Source organism: Aquila chrysaetos, chromosome 22 (genome assembly GCF_900496995.4).
Source record: "Aquila chrysaetos chrysaetos chromosome 22, bAquChr1.4, whole genome shotgun sequence".
Classification (NCBI taxonomy): domain Eukaryota; kingdom Metazoa; phylum Chordata; class Aves; order Accipitriformes; family Accipitridae; genus Aquila; species Aquila chrysaetos.
In genome coordinates, this window is record NC_044025.1 from 16388941 (window position 1) to 16414477 (window position 25537).

At 41.2% G+C, this 25537-nt stretch overlaps 1 protein-coding gene and 1 long non-coding RNA gene across 5 annotated transcripts in view; one reads left to right on the forward strand and one right to left on the reverse strand.

Annotated features, from left to right (window-relative positions):
- CNOT6 (CCR4-NOT transcription complex subunit 6) overlaps window positions 1-17822 on the reverse strand; it is a 33833-nt gene extending 16011 nt beyond the window's left edge. The window contains exons 1-3 of one of the 4 annotated variants that reach the window (XM_029997588.2): window positions 17637-17821; window positions 15431-15800; window positions 2385-2498 (exon numbers count right to left, since the gene is read on the reverse strand). In XM_029997588.2, coding sequence (XP_029853448.1) covers window positions 2385-2496 — 112 coding nt within the window. In that variant the 5' untranslated portion in view covers window positions 2497-2498; window positions 15431-15800; window positions 17637-17821. Of the gene's footprint in view, window positions 1-2384; window positions 2499-15430; window positions 15806-17636 lie in introns of all 4 variants that reach the window. The other 3 variants (XM_029997587.2, XM_029997589.2, XM_029997586.2) reach the window with 3 other exon arrangements.
- Window positions 17823-18102: 280 nt separating this feature from the next.
- Window positions 18103-25027, forward strand: LOC121232541. The gene is made up of 3 exons (XR_005931163.1): window positions 18103-19054; window positions 19886-19946; window positions 20183-25027. It is a non-coding gene; the product is annotated as an uncharacterized LOC121232541 (long non-coding RNA).
- The last annotated feature ends 510 nt before the right edge of the window (window positions 25028-25537 follow it).

Here is a 25537-nt window from a genome sequence, read left to right on the forward strand (position 1 = left end):
TGTTTTTTATCATTATTATTATTATTATTTCATTCAATGAAAATTCCATTAATCACCGATTCCATAGACCAAAAAAATTCAGCAACGCATAAGAGAATATAAGGCATTGCCAGGGATGCTTAGATTATTTTTTTCCAATCCATACTTAAGGTTTAAACATCTGTCTTTCTCAAGTTCCATACAAAACAAGACTTATTTACAAACTGACCATGAATTCAATAATTAACAGAGGTGTAAGAAACAGATTTTTTTCAATAATAGTTTATGTTTGAGATGAAAGATGCTTCTTCAGTTTGCCCCTTATTCCTGCACAACATCTTTCAAACCAAAAATCTTTACTCTATGGCATTAATCCAGCCAAGAACAGATAGAAGCACTATATTTAGGGTGACTAAGATGCTTAGTTGAGAACATGGATTTCCATCTGGCATTCAACTAAAAGCTGCATAAACTATTGCCAGATATTTTAAAAAATGGTATGATTTTTGTATAAACTGAGGGGTGGAAACATGGATTTGTGTGACAGAATCAAGGTTTTTACACTGCTACATGCAAGGAATGCGAGATATCATCAGAAGGTCTCAAAACATTTCTTCTCTCCAAGATTTTTTTTTTTCCCCCAGGAGTGGATTCGTTTTCATTTACAGAAGTCATCTTGCTGTACCAAAAGCATTAGAAGGAGTACCAATGCCAGTTTGTCCAAGGCAAAAACAGTTACTCGCAACAGCCTTTAAAATCCCCACCATGACTCACCAATATTAAGAACGGTCTGGTTAATATTATACCAACATACACACTTTATAATTCATTTCCTTAAATTATTTTCTTCAAAGTAAAAGAAGTCATATTTAGTGCCTGGGGAAAGCTACACTGATACACTGGGACTCAGCCCCTGCTAACAAAAGGTTTAATATAGGTATCATTTCCAGTGAGCTATAAGAAAGTGAGTGGCATTAAAAAGCCTGCAGTGAAAAAGCTCAGTGATTTAAATGAGAGCAGTTAAAACATTCGTGGCTTTCTGTATTAGATGACTAAGTATTTTGCAAGGAAACGGCAGTGTGAACATTAATAAAACAAAAACATTGTCACATTTTATTTTGCAAGGCAAATGCATACAGTTCTTAAAGGATTCATGCTACTGTAGTGCTCATTGAGAAATCTTTTGAAAGGTTTTAAATACAAATCAGTTGTTCTTTGCATTGTTTAAATTGAATTAACACCTCTTCCCCCCCACCAATGCAAACAGGTGACTGTGATCAAAGAAACCCTTGCAGCCGAAAGGATTTCCAATCAACATCACTGATCCATCCTCTTCACTACCTGCACCTCTCTTGGCTAGCATCAGTCTATAGTGAAACTACCAGGCATGAAAGGAAAGAGCCATCACTTAATGCATTTCCTATGCAGAGGCAGTAGATGTCCCAGTGGATATCCAAGCCTAATGCTGATATATAATGCTGATTCCTGAAGCAGCAATTAACTAGGTTTCTGCACCTGTAACCTTCAAGTAAAGAGTGCTATTCACATGTTAAGGCACATGGCACTTGAAGCAAGACACAGATTCAATGATCTGCCTGAAAAGACTCTTCACAATTCAAAGAACTCTATTTGTATTCCTCCTTCCATCAATTTCTCTACTGGACAGCCATTTAGAAATACCACATGGCAATTTTTGCAGTCTCTTAAAGGACCTGCATATTTAAGCAAAATTTCAGCCTAAATTTATGTCACAAAATAATTTTTAAATTCTTAAAATATTTGCTTGAATTTCCTTGTAAACACACTTTATGTAGCAAAATCGGGATTTACTCTACAAATCAAGAGAGACTGGTGTCCCACACAAGTTGGAATTCATGTTTATGAATTCTGAGCATTATCTTATTTTCAAGAAAAGACTCAAAAGTCAAACAGTAGCTCAAAGCTAGCACAGTTCTTGGCGGTTTCTTTAATCTTTTTTTTTTTCCTTTTTTTGTTAAATCTCAGGAACAGAGCAAAGATTTACAACTACTTTTAAAATGTAAAATATGTCTATGTATCAACCCCAACTTCACCCTCTTCTCTTTGACAAATTAGATCTTAAATCCACGCTCTCACCTACCCCCATCTTCTTAAAACACAAAGAGCTCACATCCATATCCTCATCTTCCCAACTCTCCTACACACTAGGATTCCGCACCTGCCTCAACTTACCTACAGCTCCCTACGTTATCCCAACACAACCTCTTCCCTCAACACACCCAGAGCCTGGCAGCTGCTATGTTGGTGTGCTGGCTCACTTCAGGGTAGGTAACTCCACTCCAGACTTCTTGTCCAAGCCCGTACTACATAGGATACTCTTAACTTGCAATGAGTTCATAACTCAGGACCATTCCTCAGTTTCTTACCACTTATTTCCAACTCTGCCCAGTGTGATTTCTTTCCGTTGGCTGCTTCCTCTGAGGACATAATTGTGTACATCCTCCGTGGATCAGGTGGATCGTACTTTTCCTTGGGCATTCCTGTTGAGACAAAAAGACAAATAATTAATTAAGATACTACATAATGAGACTTCTTTAAAAGGTAATTTCCATCTCAGTTAAATTTTATATTGGATGTTCACTCCAAATACTTTTCAAAACTTCAGATAAAGATAACCCACGCCCATTTACAAACTTCACTGAGTGGGAAAGACTGCTATAAAACAGAAGAACACAGATTCCTGATGCTCCTAGAATGGTAGACAACAGCCTAAACCCCCCCCGCAATAATTTAACAAAATCTGTAAAGCAACATAAACATTGTGTCCTGCCACCTTTCATGGGTATGTCACCGTGTCCTTCAAAATCAATCCATCCTACTGCAGGCTCTTGGCTCTTCAACAATGAAACTTCAAGAAGTGATGATCACCACCACCGGATTCTCCCTCATACAAACTATGCAGAAAACATTTGCTAATAACCTCGACTATCTATCAGTTCCAGGTTTACTGCAATTCTCAACTTTTCACACAATTCAGCATCCAAGAAAAGAATTAAGGTTTCAAAAAGATCCTCAATTCTTTAAGTCTGCAAAGTGATAGCTTTTGATTCAACCCTTATCTTACTCTCTTCGACCTGAAAACATTCTACCTGAGGTAGACATTTCTATCACTTTCTTCAGCCAGGTGTTTAACACTGAAATTTAACTCCATTTCTCTCACTCTCTTTCACATTATTCCTGGTAACTTTACAAAAAACATTTTTAAATTTCTTATCTCTTTTTACGACACCAAATCATGGACCGTGAGAGAAGTAGAAAAAATATGTCTCTAAAAAAAACCCCTCCTTCCAGCTTTCCTGTACATTAACATACTTGCACCGTTTCACTGCAAAGACGGGGAGGGGAAAGGCATTCCTGGCTCCATAATAAAACCCTGTGCCATACCCCTCCCTGTACCATGAGCTAGCTCTCCTCTGTCCCAGGAGAAATACAGCTGGGTTTTAGGCAGTTTAAGAGGAAAACCAGCTTACATAGATGTTAAATAAATAAATAAATATAAATACTATATTAATTTACAAATTAGTTCCATGTTTTTAAGTTTCATAGGACTTCCAATATAAATCGCGTTTATCAGAAGTAAGAGTCATGCCTTTGCATTGCCCTACATATATCTAAGAGCTTTTATGGCAAAGATTTCACCATCTTAAGCTGCCACATCCAAATACGTACAGAAAGGCACAAGCAACAAGCTATAAAATTATTTATATGAAATAGAGAAATTAAACAATACTGGCTCAAATCACATTTACAAACACATTACAAGCAATATTATGCAATTATTAAGCAAAGTACATTACAGCAATATTATAGTACCCCCCAAAACCACTCAATAAAGAAGCAGCTATACTGGTCAAAATCATGAGCACACCTACCTACCAGATCTTTTAAGGCTTTCTAATTTTTTCATATCCCTGGACAAAGTGAATATATCAGAAAAGTGTTTTATAGAGAATAAACAAGGAATAACTGTTAGTAAATTAAGACTATCAACCTTGTTATCTGTTTATTGAATTTACTGGAAAATGTTTACTCCACGTGTTAAAAACCCAACAGAACACCCCACCCCCAAAACCTTTCACTTAATTATGCATCTTAATTAAAATAAAGCTTTAAGCACCACACGCTTACTTTAATACAACAGCTCTTTTACTAATTCACACTCCTCCTTCCCTTTCCCACCCCCACTTCTGGTCAAAAACAGATTTCTGCAGTGAAAAGAAATTCCCCTTTAAAAAGTGAATTGTGGGTAAAAGGATGAGATTATAAATAGCAGCTGGGTGGAGCTTCTTAAAGAATGAAGACACTTGAGTACCCAGGGTACTGGAATCACCAAGTGTAACACTTTCTTCTTCAAACTAAGCTAATTAAAGGAGATAAGACTGGATTATAACCACCGGAAAGGTAAAAGCGTAACTTCTCCCTGCAATAACTATGCAACTAATGCAATAACATATTGCCATGGCAAAGTAATGTATTGAGCATCTCTTCTGAAATTGCTATATATAATTATACATAATTGACAAAGACCAATACCACATAGGAATGCTCCAGTTTGTCAGGAAACATTTACCTTCCTCGGTCATTTGATGCTTTCTCTTCCTGCAGCTCCCCGAATTAATAAATATGTTCCAATTTTTCAAGAAATGAATCAGGTATACTAGAGACAGAAATCTCATTCAGTACAGAAACACGAACGTTCCCCAGAGCACACTCAATCACATGCACTAATTAACAGCCTTGCTGGTACCAGCAGCATATCGCTCCTCGCTACCAGAAGAGGATGACATACTTTTCCAGTGGGTTTTGTTAATGTGCACTAAAACAATTAGAGATTTAAGAATTTGAGGTTTTAACACTGGATCCTAGTGACCCCATGCTCCCGGCCCATCCACGGCACTTACTCTCCCTCTCATTAAAGTTCCTGCTCTTGATGGTTTTCCCTTTCTTACTGCTGCATTTCACAGTGGACAATTCCCTGCTGTTTAGGATTACCAGGAGCAAAAAGAGCAGCAAATGCTCGAGAGCCTCCTGGCTGAAGGAGCTGCTGATGACCGACAGCATCACTGGCATCAGCCACACCAGAACACCAAGGATACTGTCACACCAAGTGTTAGCGCATCTTCATCCATCATGTAGAGCTCGAGATTTCTCAGGATCTGACAGCAAGGCTAAATTTGGGTCATATTTCACAGGACATAAAACACAAGCGCAATACCTTGAATTGCATTTCAAAACTTCACAGCACGGAGTAGTTCAAGAAAATCAGTCTCTTTTACAAATCACTGTCTCTCCTCCTTTCTCCACCTCCCCAAATCCAACTTTAGAGCCTGCTGAGCTGCTGCAGTTAAACGTAAAAGCTGAGGTAAACATCAGATTAAGTGGCACAGTTTTGTCAGACTAAAGCAATTTTTAGTAAGACCCATAAAATGCTGTCAAGCAACCTTGGAGCCATTGATAACTGCAGCTTTAAACTATCATGACGATCATTTTCAAAAGAGATTACACCACCTGCAATTTTCAGTTGCACCAACACAGATGGTGGGAAGCACTGCTGAACATCAGGCTGTTATCACGTAGAGCAAGTTAGTTCATAAAGGAGAAAATCTTTATGAGCAAAGATATGACATGGATGCCCAGAACACACCCCAGACTATCCAAATTTAATGAAGAGGACATTTAAATATGTTTGAATGCAAATTGTTTACTATCTTATACCATGTTATTAAAGCTGTTATTTAATTAGTTGTAAAAACAAAAGGGCTTGAGAGCTCAAGAGGAGAGTGGCTGCCCATTCCCACTCTGGGTCACTCAGTCCCAACGCAGAATTAACACCCCTTACCCCAAAGAAACTGAGCTAAACAAGGCCGATGAGGTCAACAGTGCAAAGGGTCTGACGTAGGGAATCGGGTCTTGAGCCTTCAGCGCAGTTTTAAGCCCTTGTTTGCCCAGAGGGTACCGAGAGAAAGGCGGTAGGACAGGGCAAGGGAGAGCAGGCGCAAAGACCCTTCAGGGAAAGGTGCAGGGCAAGGATGTTGAGGATCAGGAAGAGAAGAAAAAATCTGAAGGTTGTAAAGTCAAGGGAGGGCAACCTGTTAGAAGAAGAGCTAACAAAGCTGGCTAACACAGCAGGTGGATGATGGAGCACTGGCTCTGGCTTCCCTCGGGAACAGACCATTAGAGACAAAGCCAAACGTTCACAGGTTGAGGTGCACCTGCACCGATTGCCGGCTGTCTCTCCAGATTAAAGCAATCAGTGCACTCAGGTGATGAACAGCCAGGCTAGGTGTTGTTTCAGAGAACTGTTCTGGACAAGACGGGGTGTGATCACCAGCAGCCATGCGAGCGGGTGTGCTACACTGGGGACCAGCTGCAGCACCAGTGCTGCTCAGGGTACAGTGTCAGGAGGAGCTGGTGGCCTCGAAAAGAAGGAGATGCCTGAAAGCCAAGCTGGTTTAGCTACACTGCTAGCTGTAGAAGAATGAAAAGAGTTCAGACCGTTGCCTGACAAGACTTTTGAAATGGTAAGTCTCCTAGGCTATAGGTGTGTATAAGGTGGAAGCTGGACTATGAGGTAGTTAATGCTCTAGGCGACTATATAAACTACTAATCAATAATGCCTCTAAAATGGAGAAAAGGTAGTCTGGGGAAACTGCTTTGAGTGACAGGGCAGGAAAGATGGTGACTTTTTTCCTATCCTTCCCTTCTGCCATTTTTATGAAATTGGAAGATGGTGGGGAGAAGGATTTAATCAAAACAGGTAGGTGAGCAGGTTTTTTTTGAGAGTAAGTAGTAAGTTATTTTGAAAAAAAAAAACCAAAACAAAACACAATGGAAAATACTACAGCAGCTCTTCATTTCTTGAAATGCTTTCTCTAATACCTCAGATAAACTAACTCCATCTCAAATCTAAATGCATTAGACAACTCCTGTAGGCCAAGCACCATCAACCCTTTATAGCATTAGCTTTACTATAAGTGTAGATATCAAGTTTGCCCCAAAAACTTTCCTAGAAACATCAGCTTCTTCCATATCAAAATTTAAATTAGGCAAAGAAAACGTGAATTCTAAAACTTTGTAGAAAACAAGGAACAAGTGAGAGCAGCATGGGTTAGTGTTCAGACACAACTTTATCTGATCTAATCAACTATTCTGAAATAACTATTTCAATACTTAGTAAGCAGCATCTACAAATCCCATTTACAAATATGCAAGTACCTTTAGAAATACCTCAAGATCACTATGCTGAAGCATTGCAACTGTGCTTCTGAAACATCTTGACACACGCTGATAACTTCTTTTGACTTCTCCTCCCCACCCTGCTCCTTACTTGATATTACTTATCAGTAAAACTGATGTAAATCAGGAGATAGCCAGGAGGGGGAAGTAAACAAAGTAGCACCACACCTGATCAAGTGCAGAATTACTCCAACTTCTTGCTACTTTAATTAAAAAATAGTGAATAAACTATACAAATCTAGATCTAATAAAGTTAGAAGTAACAAGATAATTGAAGTATATTTTCCACTTATTGATGCAGTACAGTATTATTTGCCAAATAAATTACTTTTGCACCGCTGAAAAGTAGGATAGAAAGCACTCTACAGTACTTCCTATTAATTATAAACCATTAAGCTGCTCAAAGATTTCGTAAGAAAATGATAGCACTTATGACAGGCTTGGGGTTTTTTTTTTTTTTTTCTTTCTTTCGCCAAACCCTAATACTGGAAACTCATCCCAGACCATTTGTTTGTAACCTTGTGCCTTTAACCTCTTTTCCATGCAATCCAAAGTTGCATTTAAAAATGGGTTCCAGTGACTTTCCCCACAAATATAAGTGTTTCTTAAATTGACTGATATGTCTTGAATTTAAAGTTAATTTAGGATCCTCCTGACCCCCCCACACCAGCCACTTGCACTGTGGTTTTACAACACATGAAGCAGAACTAAGCTGGTCCTGCTGCAGTTCCTTCCTCCCCAGGACTGTGTATTTCCACTTCACTCTTGCATCAGCACTGACTTTTGTCTGATAACAAAAGGAGCTGGTGAAAAGAATTAAACTGGCCAAAAGCTAAAAGGGAAAAAGAAAAAAAAAAATATATTTGAGGGAGCCTAGCTTCCAGTATTATTATTCCTGTATAGCAGTAATGTATGTGTGGATTTGCAGCACAACTGTTTAAGGGACTGAAATCAGGACAACATAATTGTCCTTCTGGCCACACCTACCCCAAATCTCTTCTTGCACAGCAGGAAGCAAAAATCTTGCTTCCAACTACCCTCATCCATGTATTGGTTAAATAGTAACACCGAACAAAGTCTGAAATCCTAACTGAAGTCAAAGTACACTGCTTTTCAGGTGACTTAAAGCTGTAGCAGTTCTAGCAATATATAGGCTGATCAGAAATGTTAGCCTGTATTTAAATGGTTAATCTCTGCTGTTGAGCTTTATTAGAATGAACAGAAATTACTGCTTTAAACTCCAAACAGTGACCCTCTTCAAAGGCAGCAGAAGTACATCTAAAAGATAACTACTATACTTTGGAAAAAATTCTTTAAGGTCATTTCATAGTATTGTATTTCAGTTTTTACCATAAAACTTAAGATTTGGTCATTCCCACTCAAAGACCCACTACCCATTCTTTAAACGAGTGCTCTTCTAAAATGAATCAAGCTTACTGGTTTCACCTTCCTGGCAATGGTGGCACTTTACGCAGCAAGTTACAAATTTCTATGGGAACTTAATTCCATTTCAGCATAAAGTTCAGGCAAATGAAGCAACAACCCTGCAAAAACAGACACTGTCCCTGGCTGGGATTCCAAGGTGTGACATCTGTCATCTCCTCACAGAAAAGCAAAAGAAGCTTGAACAGCCTTATGATAAAGGTCAGTCCCTACAGAAGGTACACACTTGTATTGATGAGTTGAGTCAACGACTGTATTTATCCTCCATCTATACCAAGCATGGGCAACAAACTAGACAGTGATCTTAATAGTGAAAAATGATGGAAAAAATATTCAAAGGCAAGATACTCCAATGAGGAAAGGAAGCAAGCAAGTACCCAGCACATCCCAGCTAAACCTCAAGTGTCATGTGAAGTAAATTTAATGTACTTCCGCTAAATTCTTATTTAAAATTATTTGGGACCACCCTGCCCCCCAAGACACACAAAACTTAAACTAGAGAATTAAATGGTTTTTTATGTATGCCTGATACTGTTCCTACAAAGCCTTTTACATTTCATGTCAGTCCTATTTCTATCAGTGTCTTGTTCAGAATACACTAAATTGAAACTTTGTTTTTTAATAAAATAAATCTTAACATACACCTACAGTTCTGAATTTCCCAACTACTAGCAGGTATACACCATATAATGGAAAAATACTCGCATTCTGCTATGAAATATAGCTTCTGGTTCTATTTTGCTACAATGCACAACTGTGCAAGTAGATAAACCAAAGCTCAGAAATGCAGGTGTAAGCCACCACCTAAAAGAAAAAAAATTTAAATAAAGCTTCCTCAAATTAGAGGAATCCATACTAAAGCACATTAGAACTAAAATTACAATTATTTTGATGCTGAATAAACAGAAATTTGACAACTTGCCTATCTATTGAAACACAATCTTACATTTAACTTTGTAGGGGTGAACAAGGTTGCTCTATTGAAATATGCACAACTAAAACATCAGTGTTGCAGGAAAACACAGATTTATTTTTTTTTCCTACTAGTATGCTACTTCTAGGTAAATATCAAGTCCGTTGTGTAAACACCTATTATTTGTTGACTAGTGCAAACGCTCTTGGCATTTTATTTAGAAAAGGCTGTTCAAGGCTTTTGTTTTTGTTTTTGTTTTTTTTACAGTAAGTATATAGTATTGTAAAAATAAGACTAGGAAAAATCCAACTGGGAAATTAGCTAAAGGGTAACACCTGAATTTTTCAGAATACATGCTGTGAATTAAAAGTTTCCTTTTACCTAGTGTGGGGAGGGATGGTACGTAACAGCTGTGTGCACAGGCAGAACTAGAGCAGCACAAGAATGACTCCTGAAACACTCCTCGCCCCCAAGAGACTCAACTATAATGTGTGGGAAAGTGTCAAGATCCCTTTAACCCAATTTATGGCTTAATGTTGGAATAATCTAAATTAAAAAAATAAAAATGCTGTTGAGTCAACACATAGTCAATTGATTCATTCCAAGTGCTTTTTCACTTGGTACGATCATATTTTAGTGGCTGTTAGCATATTAAGATTTAATGGCTTCATCAGGGAAGTAATGCTTCTTCATCATATTTTGAGGACTTCTAAAACTAGAATTTTACATGACTGCCAATACAAAACCACAAGTTACCCTTCCTCTTTTTCAGACTTAGATAATGCAGTAGGATGTGAACATGCATTGCAACTATGTAATAATAAATGCAAGATACTGATTAAGTCAATACACGTTAGTTCATGTGAGTATATCTGAAATATAACTAATCAGATGAATTATTTGATTTTGCATATATAAGTTCTACTACGGAAAACTCAGAAGTTGACAAATGCTTTAATAGTCTTTCAAAAAATCTATAAAGCTGTAAAAGTTCTGCAAAGCCCTTAATCTAGCTGAAGCTGACTAAAATGAGACATAACCCTCCTGAAACTTAAGAAAAGCAAAGCATCCAGGTTTGGATCAACAAGCCATAAATGTCAAAGGATACATTTGCTGTTTTCAAATCAGGAAGACTTGATTAGACTACAGAGCTATATAGCACTGACTAGATCAGGCTTTCAATTTTGTTAAGTCCAAAAATCAGTCAATTCATATTTTTAAGACGACTGTATCATTAAGTTTTGACCCGCAGGTATTTCAAATTTAATTAAGGTTTCTTTGTCCTTCTTCACTACTGGTTTATAGAAATGCAAACTGGCTGGTTATAAGGTGTGTGGCAGGGGTAGGGAGGTTGCCATTTTCCAAACCTCTACTTCTCCTCCTGCCCAACCTGCCACCCCTCCACTCCACTTGCAATCACAATTTCCTATCAGATGAGCAACCTGCAGCCTGGTATTTTAGTGGTGTACATGTAACCCCCTAAACCTTGGAAGGCGTGAAAAAACTTATTTAACATAGTTTCACTAGTGCAAAGAAGCAATTTTCACTTCCATGTTCAGTTGCTATAAAGACCAGTTTGGGTTTGAAAGATAACTCTAAAATGGTCAGAAAATAAAAGGCAGAATTCAGCACAGAGGTCCTTGACTGCTCCATCTTCTAGACAGACCTGCAAGATAGATCTATTTTATCTGACTCATGATAAAGAACTCAAATTCCCACCCCTTACCCTGCACAACATCTAATGAGCAGAAATACTATGTCCAAATGTTCTCAGTGTAGCATAGACATAGTGCAGATGATTAGAATAGTTCTTAATTATCAGCAATTGTATGTAATTATGCCTATAGTGAAAGGCTGCTGTATACAAAACAAACATTAACACAAAACCAAATTGCAAAGCAAAGGCTGACCTTTAACTGGTATCCCTAGAAACACTTTGGCTAACTATACACATTCAGATTTTTGCATTTTCTATTTTAGTGTATTCTGAAATGCCAATACATTAAAAGATCAGTCAGGTTCACTAATTACTTTAAGAATTTACTTGCATTACATAATTATATACTGTACAAGTAAGACAGAACCTAAAAGATCAACAGGAAGAGTTCTGTTGTAAAACATTTAGCTTCAAGTTTTAAAAATGCAGATAGGCAGTAAGACCAAGGCCTAAAAGCTTCACCTACAAACGTCTTCAGAAAGCTAATGACAATGGTCTTACACTCCAAAATGTTAATACATTACCAACTCTCACTCCACTGGTTGTGTCCAGACAATCACATTTAACAATTTAGTTATGACTCTTTGTGATACATGGAACATTAATTCTTGTTTAGAGTAACTACTGCACAACTTCTTATCTTGATCCAACTCAGTAAGCTATTCTAAATATTGGCATGTATACCACAACATTCCTTACCACATTTTCCTTTATGCATCTGCAGAACACTTACCACATTTCTGTTGTTTTGTGGGTGAAAACATGAAGTCACTGCACAAAACATTACTCTCTTTCTTAGCCTCGCAACAGAACTTAGGAGTAAGAGATAACCTAGCTATTTTAAATGAAGTTTGGACACGAGCTCATTTTCAGCATTCCTGCTATAGATCTGAACGAGGGCTTGACAAGAGATGCCAGTATCTAAATCCAAAAATCTTTGCCTTCCTAAAAAAACAATTTCTAGATATTTAAATGCTTGTTAGTATCAGAGTTGCTAAACTAACTGAAGTTCAGGATATTATACAACTCGTTCACACAGTTCGTGCTCTAGCCATCTAGCCACATCCTGATAGAAGCAACCAGACTATTCATAGATTGTTTTTACTTCAAAGTAAACCAACAAGCCTGAGAATGTTGTTCCACAACCATGCTCTTGCGCAGCAAAGCCAACTCAAGATTTCTTTCCTGTCCCCAGGTTCTACTTCATCACCTCCCTCCGTTGTGTTGATGCAGCTGTTTGTGAGACAATGCTGAAAACCAACAATGATACCCAGCTAAGAAAGTGGGGTTTATTGTTGGTGGCTTTAAAAAAAAAAATAAAATCATCACTTGAGCCATGTCACTGGTTGGTTTTCAGCATTACTCCAGCGACAGTTGTACTGACATAGATTATGTGAAGTTAATGAGCAACCAAAGTAGCAGCTTTCCAAGTTCTGCCACTGGAGAAAAGTCCTGACATACTACACCAGAAGAAACCACGGGGTGATCCCACTGCTCCCTGCACAGAAAGCATCTATGCCATGACTGACAATTACTGTACAAGCAGTTCTCAAATCTCCAGAGGTGGATCTGTCACGATGTTCCTCAGCAAAGCAAAGATTCCTTCCTAGTTTTAATTATTCTTCACACAGATAACTTGTTCCTAAAAACTCTTGTTCTGAAAGTACTCTACTTACAGATGAATTGTGATTAAGGCAGCACTTAAACTCTTCTACCTCAATCCACAGGACCTTTGCTTTGCCAGGCAAAGCTCTTCTGTTGGGTGGACAACTGTTAAAACGTCTTTGAAAGAGTATTAAGAAGTGTTAATGCTCAGAGTTTGGCACAAAACATCTTAATACTTTTTATTATTTAGCCATTACAATGTTGTCTCCTTGTTCTGACAGGTGATACATATCAGATGGTGCACACTCCTCGCTGTGTTTTGGTTTAGTTTTAAGCCTTCCTGTCTTTGTAGGTGTTAGTTCAATGTGGTTTGAAATGATCTGTCTCTGAAGCGAAGCTAGCGCTTAAAGTTGTTTTTGGTTTTTTTTTTTTTTTTCCTGATCCCTGACTCTGCAAACTGATCTATGCAGAGAAATACTTCTGTGGAGCACCATTTAAGTCAGATCAACTTGCAGGATCCACACCTCACTCATCAATATACTCCAAAATAGCTCGGGCAGTAAAGCTGCAGAGATTATTTGTAATATGCAGTATACTAAATTATGGTATATTCATGGTCTCCTACCTATGGCAAGATGCTGTACCCTAATCACATGAGCTATCACTCACATTGCTTCAGCATGTTCTAGAAACGCCCAGTCTTCAGGCTGAAACTGCTGCCTTGCTAAGGAAAGGGGGAAGTTCAAAGAGCTGAAGGAGGCCTTGGAGATGCTGGTATTATAAAATGGTATGGAAACTTTAGGACAGTCTTAAGATAGGAAGCTGCTTCACTTGCAGAATAAAGGTTGCATATCAGGAACGTGAACTAAGACACACAGGAGAGCCATCAAAATATCCAGGCTGAGATCACATCTAGATGGCAGCCTGCATGACATACCTAACAGCTTTCCCAGTCAAAAAAAAAAAAAAAAAATCAACCTCTTCCTGCAGAGCTCCATTATAGCATAAATCAGAATACTAAGAGCAAGTATTTTAGTTCTAAAGTAAACAACTATGTATGTATTTTCTGCTCCTTGATTCCTTCACTTAAAAAAAGCCCTCTGAGGCATTAACAAAAGGATTCATGTTGCAGTCTTACAAAAGAAAAAACTGAGTTGTTGCCAGTTTTTTTAAATAAGCACCATCTTGGAAGTGTAATTAGTAGCTCAAAAGTACACGTTAAGCATTTAAACAGCTTTTTCTATGGGACCTGCCTAAGCATTTGTAAACTCTTCAAGACTTCAACTGCAGAAATCGCTCAATGCAGAAATTGTGAGCGCAGGTCCCCAAGCTTATGCCAAGCTTTCCTGTTAAGTGGACTTCTACAACCCAATTTCAATGTAGGAAGATAATTTATGTCACTTAATACAATGCTAATAATCTTGCAGGATATTGTACAATAATCACACTTCCAAGTGTGAAGCACCAACACTGAAAAAGGAATACAAAACAGATGAAACCCTGCAGTGACTCAGTTTGAGCAATTTATGTGTAAAGCTTTCAAAATTACACCATGAAGAAGACTTAATTTAGACTGGATTCTGTAATGTCAGTAAAGTATTTTGCCACCAAAAGTAGTGTAAAATCTCAATATACGGATTAAAAAAACCCAGATACATTGTAGGCAACAGGGCAAGGGTCAACCTCTGTCTTGTGCGACTAGGACTAAAATCTAGAGGTAGGGTCTGTTGAGATTATTCTTGTGGGGTTTTAAGGTCAGTGGTAGTTTTTTCAAGCTCATCATATACAATTGTAACCTTTGAATACTATATATTTCTCCTAGCAAAAAATCCCTATGGAAATAAGAGACAATTCTTGTATAGTCTTTCAATTCTGAAGACTAAAAGGCATCTTCATTCATAAAGATACCATCTGTGTATAATCTTCTCTTAATGCAGCACCATTTGGGCCAGGGAAGTAATGGTACAGACTGCACATATACACATGTGCAGACAAAATTACATGACAAAACCAGAAAATAATTTAAAACCCAACAGTCTGTTAACAAACAGAACCAGGGCCTCTGCAGCAGGGACTGCCTGTTGTAGCAGGTGCTGCACAACTGGAAGGAGGAATTCCAGTTCACCACCCGGCCTCCTAGGCACGGTGGTAATCCAAATAAGACGACACACTGCACTACAAACAAAAATACTTAGCTTTTTGGTGATAGATTAACAGGACCATTTTTATTTACACTGCCATGCTTTTAAAAATAGATGCTTTTGTTCATCTGTTGGGAAAGACTTTTCAGTTTGCCCAATCTTGGGAGCATTCGACCCCACTTTAAAGACAGCGGTTTCCATCATGAACACTGCACTTGCTTAGAAGAATGCCTTCCTAGTATCTAGTACAGCCTGATCTTAATGATTTTTACCTTGAAATGTACCACGCTCATTCAATTTGTGACCCTTCGTAATACATTTTCAAGTCTTCATATATAAAACGTCAAAAGTATTTACCTGCCCATGCAGTATTACAGTCTCATCTATCTTTATATTTCAGTTCTTCCTCTAAAATTCAAGCAAACAGCCTGAACACATCAAGACTGTATTCAGAGTTCAACTTCAAAATGCAAACAGAAAAGAGATGCATGGTAGTATCCTTTTTATAAATGGACTGCTCCAAGCGATTCAGGTGAAAAGTGAACAAAGAGTTAATCCAAACGCGAAGGGCTCCATTTCAGTAATAGCATGAATAAACCCCCACAGAAGGCTTCATTGCTAGCAGCAAACTCCACAGAGTCCAGATGAACCAGCAGGAAGAACAGAGGGCGGATAATCCTGTAAAATTACCCCAGTGGAAATGTTGATAAATTCCCAATTACGAGACCTGCTCTAGAATGAAAAAAAAATGCGAGATACAATACAATTACCAGTCAACACTTGCATATCTTTGTATTTAAGCCAGACAAATACCACAGGTATTTCTTAATCCCTTGAATTTTGAATTAGTTACTCATTATGGCGAAATCTAGATTAAGAAAATAAGCCCCAGAAATCAAACGAAAAACCAGAGGATCTGCAGCTCCAGTTACAAAGCAAACACCCATCTGTGAAGTTATATTTTCAGCAATACAATTTTCTGTGCTTTTGTGGAAATAGAGATATCTGTGTTTAAAACAAAACACAACAAAACCTCTGTTTTACTGTATTTGTTCTGAATGTATTTCTCATATTACACAAAGCAAAGCAGGCTTCATATGAATTTTTAAATGTTTGTGGAAAAACTGCTGTTAAAGTACATGTTCACGACACATATGTATATCAAGACAGAGACAGGTGCATAGAGATGTACTCTCCTAAAGCCTTGTCTGATCCCGGGCTTAAAATTCTCTATAAAACTCTAAATGAGAAAAGCACGAGGGCAGATCATGGAGTCCAGCAGCAAGTACCCCGCTCCTCCAGGCCTGGAGGCTGCACAGGATGCAGGAGTTCTGCACCAGTTCAGGTGTTCAGTCCCCGCACACCCGTCCCAGAGCCCTGCAAACGCAGTAACCACCCCCAATTAGCTCAATTAAGGAGTCACTGCTGTTCAGACGTCTGAACACGCCGGTTTCTCCGACCCCCCCCCCCCCCCCCCCCCGCCCCAATTCCCCTCTGTTTATCCCTGCATGCGTCTGTCCCGCGGCCTCACGTGCCAGCGCGCGGCCCGCCTCCCGCGCTCCCCCATTGGTCGCCGGGGCTGGCAATCACGCCCCGCTCCCTGCCTCGCCGTTTCCCTCCGCCGGAACGAGCGAGGGCCGCTCCGGGCCCCGGCGCCAGCGAGGCCTCGGCTCCCGCCGCTGCCGGCGGAGGCGGGCGGCTGTCGGCGGGGCGGGAGGCTGCCGGAGGCTCCTTCCGGAGCAGGAGAGGCGCTCCGCTGACAGGCAGCGGCTGCCGGTCCTCCGGTGTGCTCTCAGGGAGGGAAATCGGCCTCCGGGGAGGGAGAGGGAGAGAGACGCGGGGAAGCCGTGCGCCGAGGGTGGACGGGCAATTACCAGATTGATGTCATTTCCCTCTGCCTTTGTTTAATTATTTTAAACTCAATTGCACAGTGAGGGGGGGGGGAATAAAAACCAAAACAACAAAACCCCAGCAACAACAACAGAAAAAAAAAAAAAAAAAAACTTCAGGCTTCCAGATGCCATTATACTAATTTCTCTTAATTGCCTTCCCGATGCAAATAAACCCGGGCTCCCTGCGAGGCGCCGCCCGGCCCGGCTCCCTCCCGCACGCCGGGTCGGTGTTTACCGGCCTGTGGCCGGGCAAGTTCCCCCGCCGCTCCCCGCTTCGATACCAGACATCTTCCCAACCGCTTCCCCGGGGCGAGGACCCTTCCCCGGCCGTCCCCGCAGCCACAACCGCCCGGGGCCCAGCGCTTCCTCCAGCGCCGCCCCCCCCCCCTTCCTCCTCCTCCTCCTCCTCCCCGGCCTCCCCCTCTCACGCCCAGAACAGCGCCTCGCCCCCCCCCCCCCCCATGACACCCCCAAACCACACAACGCGGGGAGAGCCCCCCCCCGCCGCCAAACTCTGAGGAAGGCTTCCCCCCCGCCCCCGCCATAATAACGCCGCTCCCTTCCCTCACAGCAGTCCTGCCCCCCCCCCCCAAGTACTGCCCCCCCTGAGCCAGAGCCCCCCCTCCAGGCGAGGCGCCGCCGACGCCCCCCGCGGCGGGGGCCGCCCCTACCTGTGGCTGCAGCATCCCCGTCCCCCCGCCGCCCTCGCTCCGCCGCCTGCCTGGCTCTTTGTTTCCTGCCGCGGGCCGGACGGGAGAGCGGCTCCCCCCCGCCTCCTCCTCACACTCATTGAAAGCAAACAAGCATCATGGCGGCGCTGGCGGCGGCAGCGGCTGCGGGCGGGCCGGCCCTCCTCCTCCTCCTCCTCTCTCTCTCCTCCTCCTCCTCCTCCTCTCCCTCCGCCCCGCCTGCCCTAGGCCGACCGAACTCCGCGCACGCTCCGCGGCCGCGGAGGGGAACGCGGGGCTGGAGTGTGTGTGTGTGTGGGGGGGGGCGAGGTCAGCGGCACCCGCGGGTTTGGGGGGGGGGGGGCGCTGAGGAAGGGGTAAGGGGGGGTCGTGGGGGTGCTAAAAGGTGGGGGAAGGCGTTCGGAGGGGTGTTTTGGGGTACCTCTGTGGGAATCTGGGGGGAGGGGTGTGTGGAAAAGTGGGTGAAAGTAACGTGTCAGCTGTGTCGTAAAACACGGAACCGGTGTAAATGGTGTATCGGAGGGAAACTGTGTCTAGCAGGAGCCCGGGAAGCCTAATTAAAATAGTCGCTTGTTTCAGAAAGAACTTTAAATTCTCCTGCGACAGTCCGAATCGGGAACTCAAACTTGCAGTGGGTGTGTTCGGGCAAAATGTGGACGGTGTGCTGAACGCTTTTTAGGAAAGAGGGTATCTTTTATATGTTTGTGTCTTTAATAGCAAAATAGCGAGGCGGATCCTTTTCTGTGACATTTGCACGAACAGCATTTACCACGAAATGGCCACCAGAATTGCCATCAGCACCTTTGTGAAACTCAGGTTACGGCTCATTTTCTCCCTTGAACCGATTAATGGACACGTACCAAGATACTTGGAAAGATAAAGGACGTTCCGATTAAGTGTTGTTATTACTGCGCCTGTGCAGCAAGACCTTAGAGTAAGATGAGAGATGCTAGGTGAAGTGAAGGTGGGGAAGGGCCATCCGTGGTGGCCAAAATTGTCAATAATGACTTCCAACTGAAGGATTTCCTCTGATTTTCAGAGACTTAAAATGTTCGAGCATTGGTGATGCAGCAGCAAACGTGCGCTTGGTATGCACCACCTCATCGAAAGGAATAGTAAAGAAAAAGATCCCAGATACACAACTCTGTTTCTGAACTGGGAAAGCTAAATAGGAATTGAAGCCTCATCTGTTTATGTATGACTGGATACGTAGCTCGAAATAAATGGCACTTGCGCTGCGGTGCACCAAGGCATTCTCTTGTAACATGATTTAAAGGAGGGTGGTACCTGGTCGTGCGTCTGAGGAACACCACCAACAGCCACGGAGAGCAGCGCTTTGAAAAAGATGACCCCGGCACGCCGTGTACCAAACTTGATCGCAGAACGTCCTCCCTCAAAAGGTTGAGCCCTTTGGCACTTTGTTGGAAATAATCCTTCTATACTTCAGATTTCTGTTCAGCCTTATCATATCACGTATCTGAAATGCTCTCGGATGATAAACTATCTCCTCGCCGCATGGCGCAGTCCTGTGCTAGAGATATCTGAGCTAGCTCCGTTATGGGTTGCGGCACGGGCTGTGGCAGAAGCGCCGTATCTGCTTCCCGGGCTTGGCTGGCTCTGGAGAGCTGACAGTCATTCAGAACTAACTCGAGTAGCTCTACATGTCATTCTCCTGCGCTGCATGTCTTTTCTTTCCGATAACCAGCTGTCCCGCACATTCTTCAGTTAATACTTTCTAGGTCAGATACGGCCTCCATAGACTATATCATTTTGCCCAGAGCTAATTCTCCAAAAGCAGTAGGAAAGTCTTTGAATACGTTGCAGGATTTTCCAGGAATTGCTGCTCAGCAAAGAAAATTCAGCTGATCATAAGTCTCTCAAAAAACGCTTACAGGGAAACTTCATTCCTCGGGGATGGATGCTGGGGTAATATTACAGTAGACTTGGAAAGGTCTACGGGCAAGGGCCTTCATCGCTGTGAGTGGAGAACAAATGGCAGAAAATACTAGTAATTCTCAAATAACTGAGAGAAGCAAAAAAGAGCATTAGAGGAAATAATTTAAAAGCAATTAAAAAATAATTATGTATTATTGCTCATTATATAGACTAACAGGAGATCACAGCAATTTGGCACATTTCAAGTTAATTAACTTTATGATAACTTTACAGGTTATTTATAAAAAACCAGCAATATTTGAAGAGTCTAAAGTTATGGCTTTTTACGTCAACAGTTTTCCTTTGAACTGCCAGCTTGCCTGTGTGGTTTGAAACAACAGAATGAAGTAAAAACAGGTATGTGAGGGTTTTTTTAGAAACTGTTATGCTCCACTGAATTTCCTGTGCAGAAGTGCTGTTGCTCATCTGTACATATGATTAACTTTTGCTCCCTGTAAGTGTTATCAGACCTGTAACCAGGCAAACAGTGGAGCAGATGGCCAGTGCCAGTATCGGTGTTTCTGGTCTGGGCGCTTAATGAGATCTGAGAGTGTAATATGAGCCTCTTTCATTTTGTCCGTCTCGCATGGCAGATATACTTCGTGCAAGTGCTCTAGTTGCTCAAGGTCACAGATTCATCAATCAAAAGAGAGGCCTTCCCATTAATCTTTTACCTGGCCATGACAGTTTCCATACGTCTCGGGAGCTGCCGTGTCGCGTGGAGTGCTGTTGTCCTGAGTTCGGGACAGTACTGCCGTGAAAGACAATTGGATTAGAGCAGAAATTAGTCACTTTTTAAAACACAATGTTAAATTTACCGTACTCTATGAGTGTAAGTTTCCATTCATTAACCCTAAAACAAAAATACCTTTTTGTGCTGTAGAATAAGGTTTCAGCTGCGCCAAATCTCCCTTGTGACACACAACCACGTGTCCCACAAAACGAAGGTGAATGTCGTGCAACATTTCTGATCTCATACCGGAGCCAGAACTATTTGCTGTGAGTAGTTTAAAAACTCTTAGCACCCCTGTCACCTCCCCTCTTCCTGCACGCATCCAGGGCAGGAGCTGGGGAGCGTACCGGGGAGGGATGCTTGGTCCATCTTACCAACACTTACAGCTGTTTTGAGGTCCCGTTGCCTCCGTGCACTGACAGAGGGATGTGAAACTTGTGGTAGAGACTTGTCTTTGTGGCTGAGCTGTGGTACTTTTTGCTTTGTTTAAATCGCCAAATTTGGTGAAGCTATACTCTTTTGAAGCAGCTGTATACGGTTGTAGAGGCTTGTTTGACTTCTAATTTCTTTGTAGTAAAAGATACATCCTTCGTCCTGCATGGCTTATGCGTGATGGGTGAGCTGAAGAGACATCACCCCATCCTGAGAGAGAGCAGGTACAGAGCTGTCATGGCTTGTGAAAGCTCTCGCGTCTGGGCTTACAGAAGAGGTGAACAAGGCAAGGCTCAGTGCTCGCCGCTCCCCCGCTTTCTGTGCCCAGGAGACGTGAAAAAACCCAACGTACCCGGAGGCAAGAAATGAAGCAGAGGAGGAGAGCAGAGCTGTGGCAAAGCAGGGGAGATAACAAGGAGGAGAGAAGGGAGTAACTGGGAGGAGGAGAGGGATCCCAAATAGGAGGGCAGAGCTTAATTGCGGTCTACATTTTCAATATATCCAGGTAGGGAGACAGGGATCTAAACTGCAGGATAGCTTCCATGGCTATTGAGATCAGTGGGATCACTGCTCTGAACATGGGATATTCCTAAAATGACAGGTACTCTGAAAAATGAGGACTTGGAGCACTCAAATTGTACATCTAAAATCATTGCATGCTTAATGATTTCAGCCTGAAGTTTTATGGCCTGTTCTCCATCTACCAAGTGAATGTAAGAGCATCTTCTGTCACAGTTGGATAGTAAAGATAAATCTTTGATGTTTATTGAGCATTAAAACTACAGTGAAAGCCCCATACAAAAAGCATTAAGGCAATTAATATTCCTGCTTTCTTCTGCATGGAATGGAGTTCAGTGGTTTCCAGAAGACTCGTATGTAAAAAGATAATTGAAAACTCCCCTTATCCATATCCACAACAGAGGTGAATTAAGGAATTTTAATCCTGGGATGGCACAATTTGTAAGTAAGGGCTTTGCAGCCTTAGCATTATTTTAATATGCATTGTTACGCAAAAAAGGTCTAAGTACTTAAAAAGAAGTTGAACATGATCAAGAGCTTTCTTTCTAGAAATATCTGCATTTAGTATGAAGAATTCCATAGTGAGAGAATAATTTCTAAGTCCTTTTTGCCAGTTATGGATACTACTGCTTAACTCTCCCACCACCCGGGATGCACGTATGCCATGTTTAGATGACTGTTATAATTAGATAGATATTTGGTCTGTCATCGGGATTGTAACAGTTTAAAATGTGTATTGAATCTTGTTCTCTACCTCAAGCTTGCAGGTCTATGGAGCATTTAGTCATTAATATTTTCTAGTCTGTGCATTTGTGCTATACTGTAGTAGTGAAGTAACAGATCTAAGGATACCATAATTCTTACTTGTCCTAATCAAATATTAAAATCTGAACACTGTTAAGAAGCTGGAATTATGAACCATGATGTTGTTTTCCTCGTTGTCATTTTTTAGGTACAGGCTGATTCTTACAAATTTTTGTCTCTAGAATCACCTCTCCAACTCTAGGTTACCTTTCTCCAAGAAGATGGCCATCTTTTCATGTTAAAACTAAGCTAATGATATGAAAGAAAAAGTGAAAGGTATGACCTGCATGCATTCATTACACAGGCAGAGCTCCTGGTTGCATTCAAAGCACTGCAAAAGGAGCACACGGCTTTGCCTTTCACGGCAAGAGCTTTTATGTATGTGAGTGAATAGTGAAAATTGCTATGAAATACTTGAATGCCCAGTTATGGAGTCACAACTGAGAGGTTAAATGCCAGATAATGGCATTATTGATGTAAGATGGAAGGATTCTCATTAGTGGAGAGCCAGCTGCTCAAACTACCCGTCCAGCTTTTTGGTCCTTTCTACCATATTCCTCTTCTCTTTGTACCCATTTTGGCGGGTTTTTCCCCTTCTTCTGTCAGCATCTTATTTTTCATCTTTATTCATTGTTGCTTTCTATGCTTTTCTCTAGCAACAGAAACATATTTACTTGCAAGCTGATCCCATCTGTGCTCCTGCGTTGTAAAGCTTCCCCCTGCCGTGGCACTGCATGTCTGATTTAGTTTCGTACGACTGCTAGGAAGCTCCAGCCTTCAGGAGTGCCAGGATTTCACACCGCAGATCAGACAGGCAGGGTACTGCCGCTTGGGCACGGATTTAAAAAAAGAGGGTGTGCAGTTTTTCTTGCGTAAGAAAATGCAATAATACTGTAATCATTTGACGCCTGATAGTTCACTGAAACGGAAGACTGCTGAAGTTTTAACTTAATTGGGTCTCTCATGCTTGCACTGTTTCCTGCTCATGAACCAGAATATATGGGAACTATAACTCAAATAACTAAGCTGTCCCTGCTGCACTCTCATACCTTGCAAATTAAGTAGGATCAGGACTCAAAAGAGATAACTAAGGAGACCTATGTCCTGGAGGAAATTACCATGAATTACAAAATGATGGTTTCTCTCTTAATAAAAAAATGAACTAATGCTCCAGTGTGACACTATGGAACTCTTCAGTTTATAAAGGTACTGTCTTTCAGGAAATATATATGTTAATCCAGCTGTCATGCATAAATTCTCATTTGGGGCCTGATCTAATTCCCATTGAAGTAGAGATGGACTCAATCTACTTAAATTTCTCCATGCAGTTTCACGGCTTTCCACTATCTTCATCTGTTGTATCACATTACTGTGTGTGGGTAGAGTTGCCACATTCCACCCATGACACAACTGTTTCAGTGGCAAGTGAAGTGATACGTGCATATGGTATATGCAGTCTTTACACAAACCGTATGCTTTCAGACAGCTATCTATGTAATTGGGGGAAGTTACGGAGGCTTCTTGACTATTAAGTCCATTTGCTACATTATTAGAAGACGTTGCAAACTTTGTTTATCATTCCCATGACCTTACTTTTGATATTTGAGAGACAGAATGAGTGATTTATTGTTTGCTTTTTGTAAATTAGTAACTCAGTTTAATTACTTTGAATAACAATAAAATGGTTGCATGAAGATTTTAGAATCAATCTCTTTTTCTCATTTCTTGCATCAAACCTTAGGCCAAAATTTTACTTACGTAACAGTAAGTGACTTCATACAATTTCCAGTTACAGTTATACATAGTCTCCCTTTTTGCTACCTGTTACACATTTCCAAGATGTTAAATATCCTCATTGCTGAATGTTTTGTATAGGAGATCATTATTTATCTGAAGAGTTTTGGCTAAGGACAGTCTCTAGTGGGGAAAAAAAATCCTCCACTGAATTTATAAATTACGCTTTAATCATGAGGCCATTATAGGTGCTAATATTCTTTTTTTTTTTTTTTTTTCCACTGGTAGTTACAAAAAACCCACCCAAAATGACTGAATAAATTTAGCTAGTAGTTAAGTGTGGATATTTCTATATTATCTGAATGGACGAAATACTTTCCTTAGGACATTAGGTTTGCAGAGAAGGGGGACGACATAGTATTGGGTGAAACACCAACGCAGCCAAAATAATGAAATACTAAAACTCGGCAGCTTCTCATGGAGCTACGCGTTAGATCGCTTCCCTCCTGCAGAGCTGGGTCTGTTACTCTGGGACACCCTGGGGTAGGATTCACCTAAATAAATGTGGGCATATATTGTAGTGTCTGTGAGCTGCTCACCGCAGGCTGCCCCTATAGTCAGCGGAGGCTACGGTACGCATCCTTGAGGCTGTAATTTCTTTTTGAAGGCTTTGAAGGCAGGCGTTGGAGCTGAGATTATGAAACTGGAAGAGGTTTGTTTCCAAGTGCTGGGAGATCTCAGTGAGCTGAACAAACGCAGGATATTCACTGCTGCAAAGGTGAGGGGGGGTGACTCCATTCCTATAGCTGTGCTGGCTAAAAGGCTGCACCACGAAACGGCATTTGCTCAGAAAAAGATGAAAATCATTGCCTGCTTCTCAGGTGATCACGGCAGGTGACAGGAAGAAAATTTGTCCAACGTTTACAGCTGGTGATCGGTGTGGTGCATTAGGGGTTTTTCCACTCCTTCCCAAATATTAGGTACTTTGAATAAATGCCTTCAGCTGGGGTGAAATGCCAGGTTGAAGGAGCCACCAATCTGACCTGCTGTTGTTTCCTCTGTGTCCAGAATTTTTGGGTTGCAAGATTAAAAAAAAGGACAAAAAGTTGTAGGACAAAAATCAAAATGTTTGAGCCTAATGCAGCAGCTCCAGGCTAAATCACATTTCCAAAAGTGTGGTTTTCAATATCAAGCCTACTCCTGAGGAACTGGCAAATGCTCAACGAGCACAACACTGAGACAACTGGCAGCCTGAGTCATTTTCGCATGTGATTGTTGAATGTGACAGATTGAGAATAGCAAGGAGTACAAGTTCATGCTAAGAGAGTGAAGTAACCCAGCATCCGCTCGCTGGCTCAAGCCTACGGATAGATGTGGAGTGCTGTGTGAGAGAAATGCCATCAAGGTTTTGGAGAAAAAAAAAAAAAAAAGGGTTTAGAACACATGTTATTTTCTTCCTTTGCTCATTTTTATTTCACTGTAAATTGATTCTTTCTTCTTTTCATGGCAGATGGAAAGTAAGAGAAGAGCCCTTGAAACATACATGTAAAGCCTGAATTGCCATTAACTTATTCCCCTTTTTGCTTTTTCTCTGAATACCTTTTGCCTTTCTACTTTACACTGATGCTGGATTGGCCTTTTTATTCCTTGGTAGTTACTGCTCCTGCACGTTGGCTGAACAGAAACGGTTTCAGATGAAACTGGGGTAAATGTGCTTATAGAAATG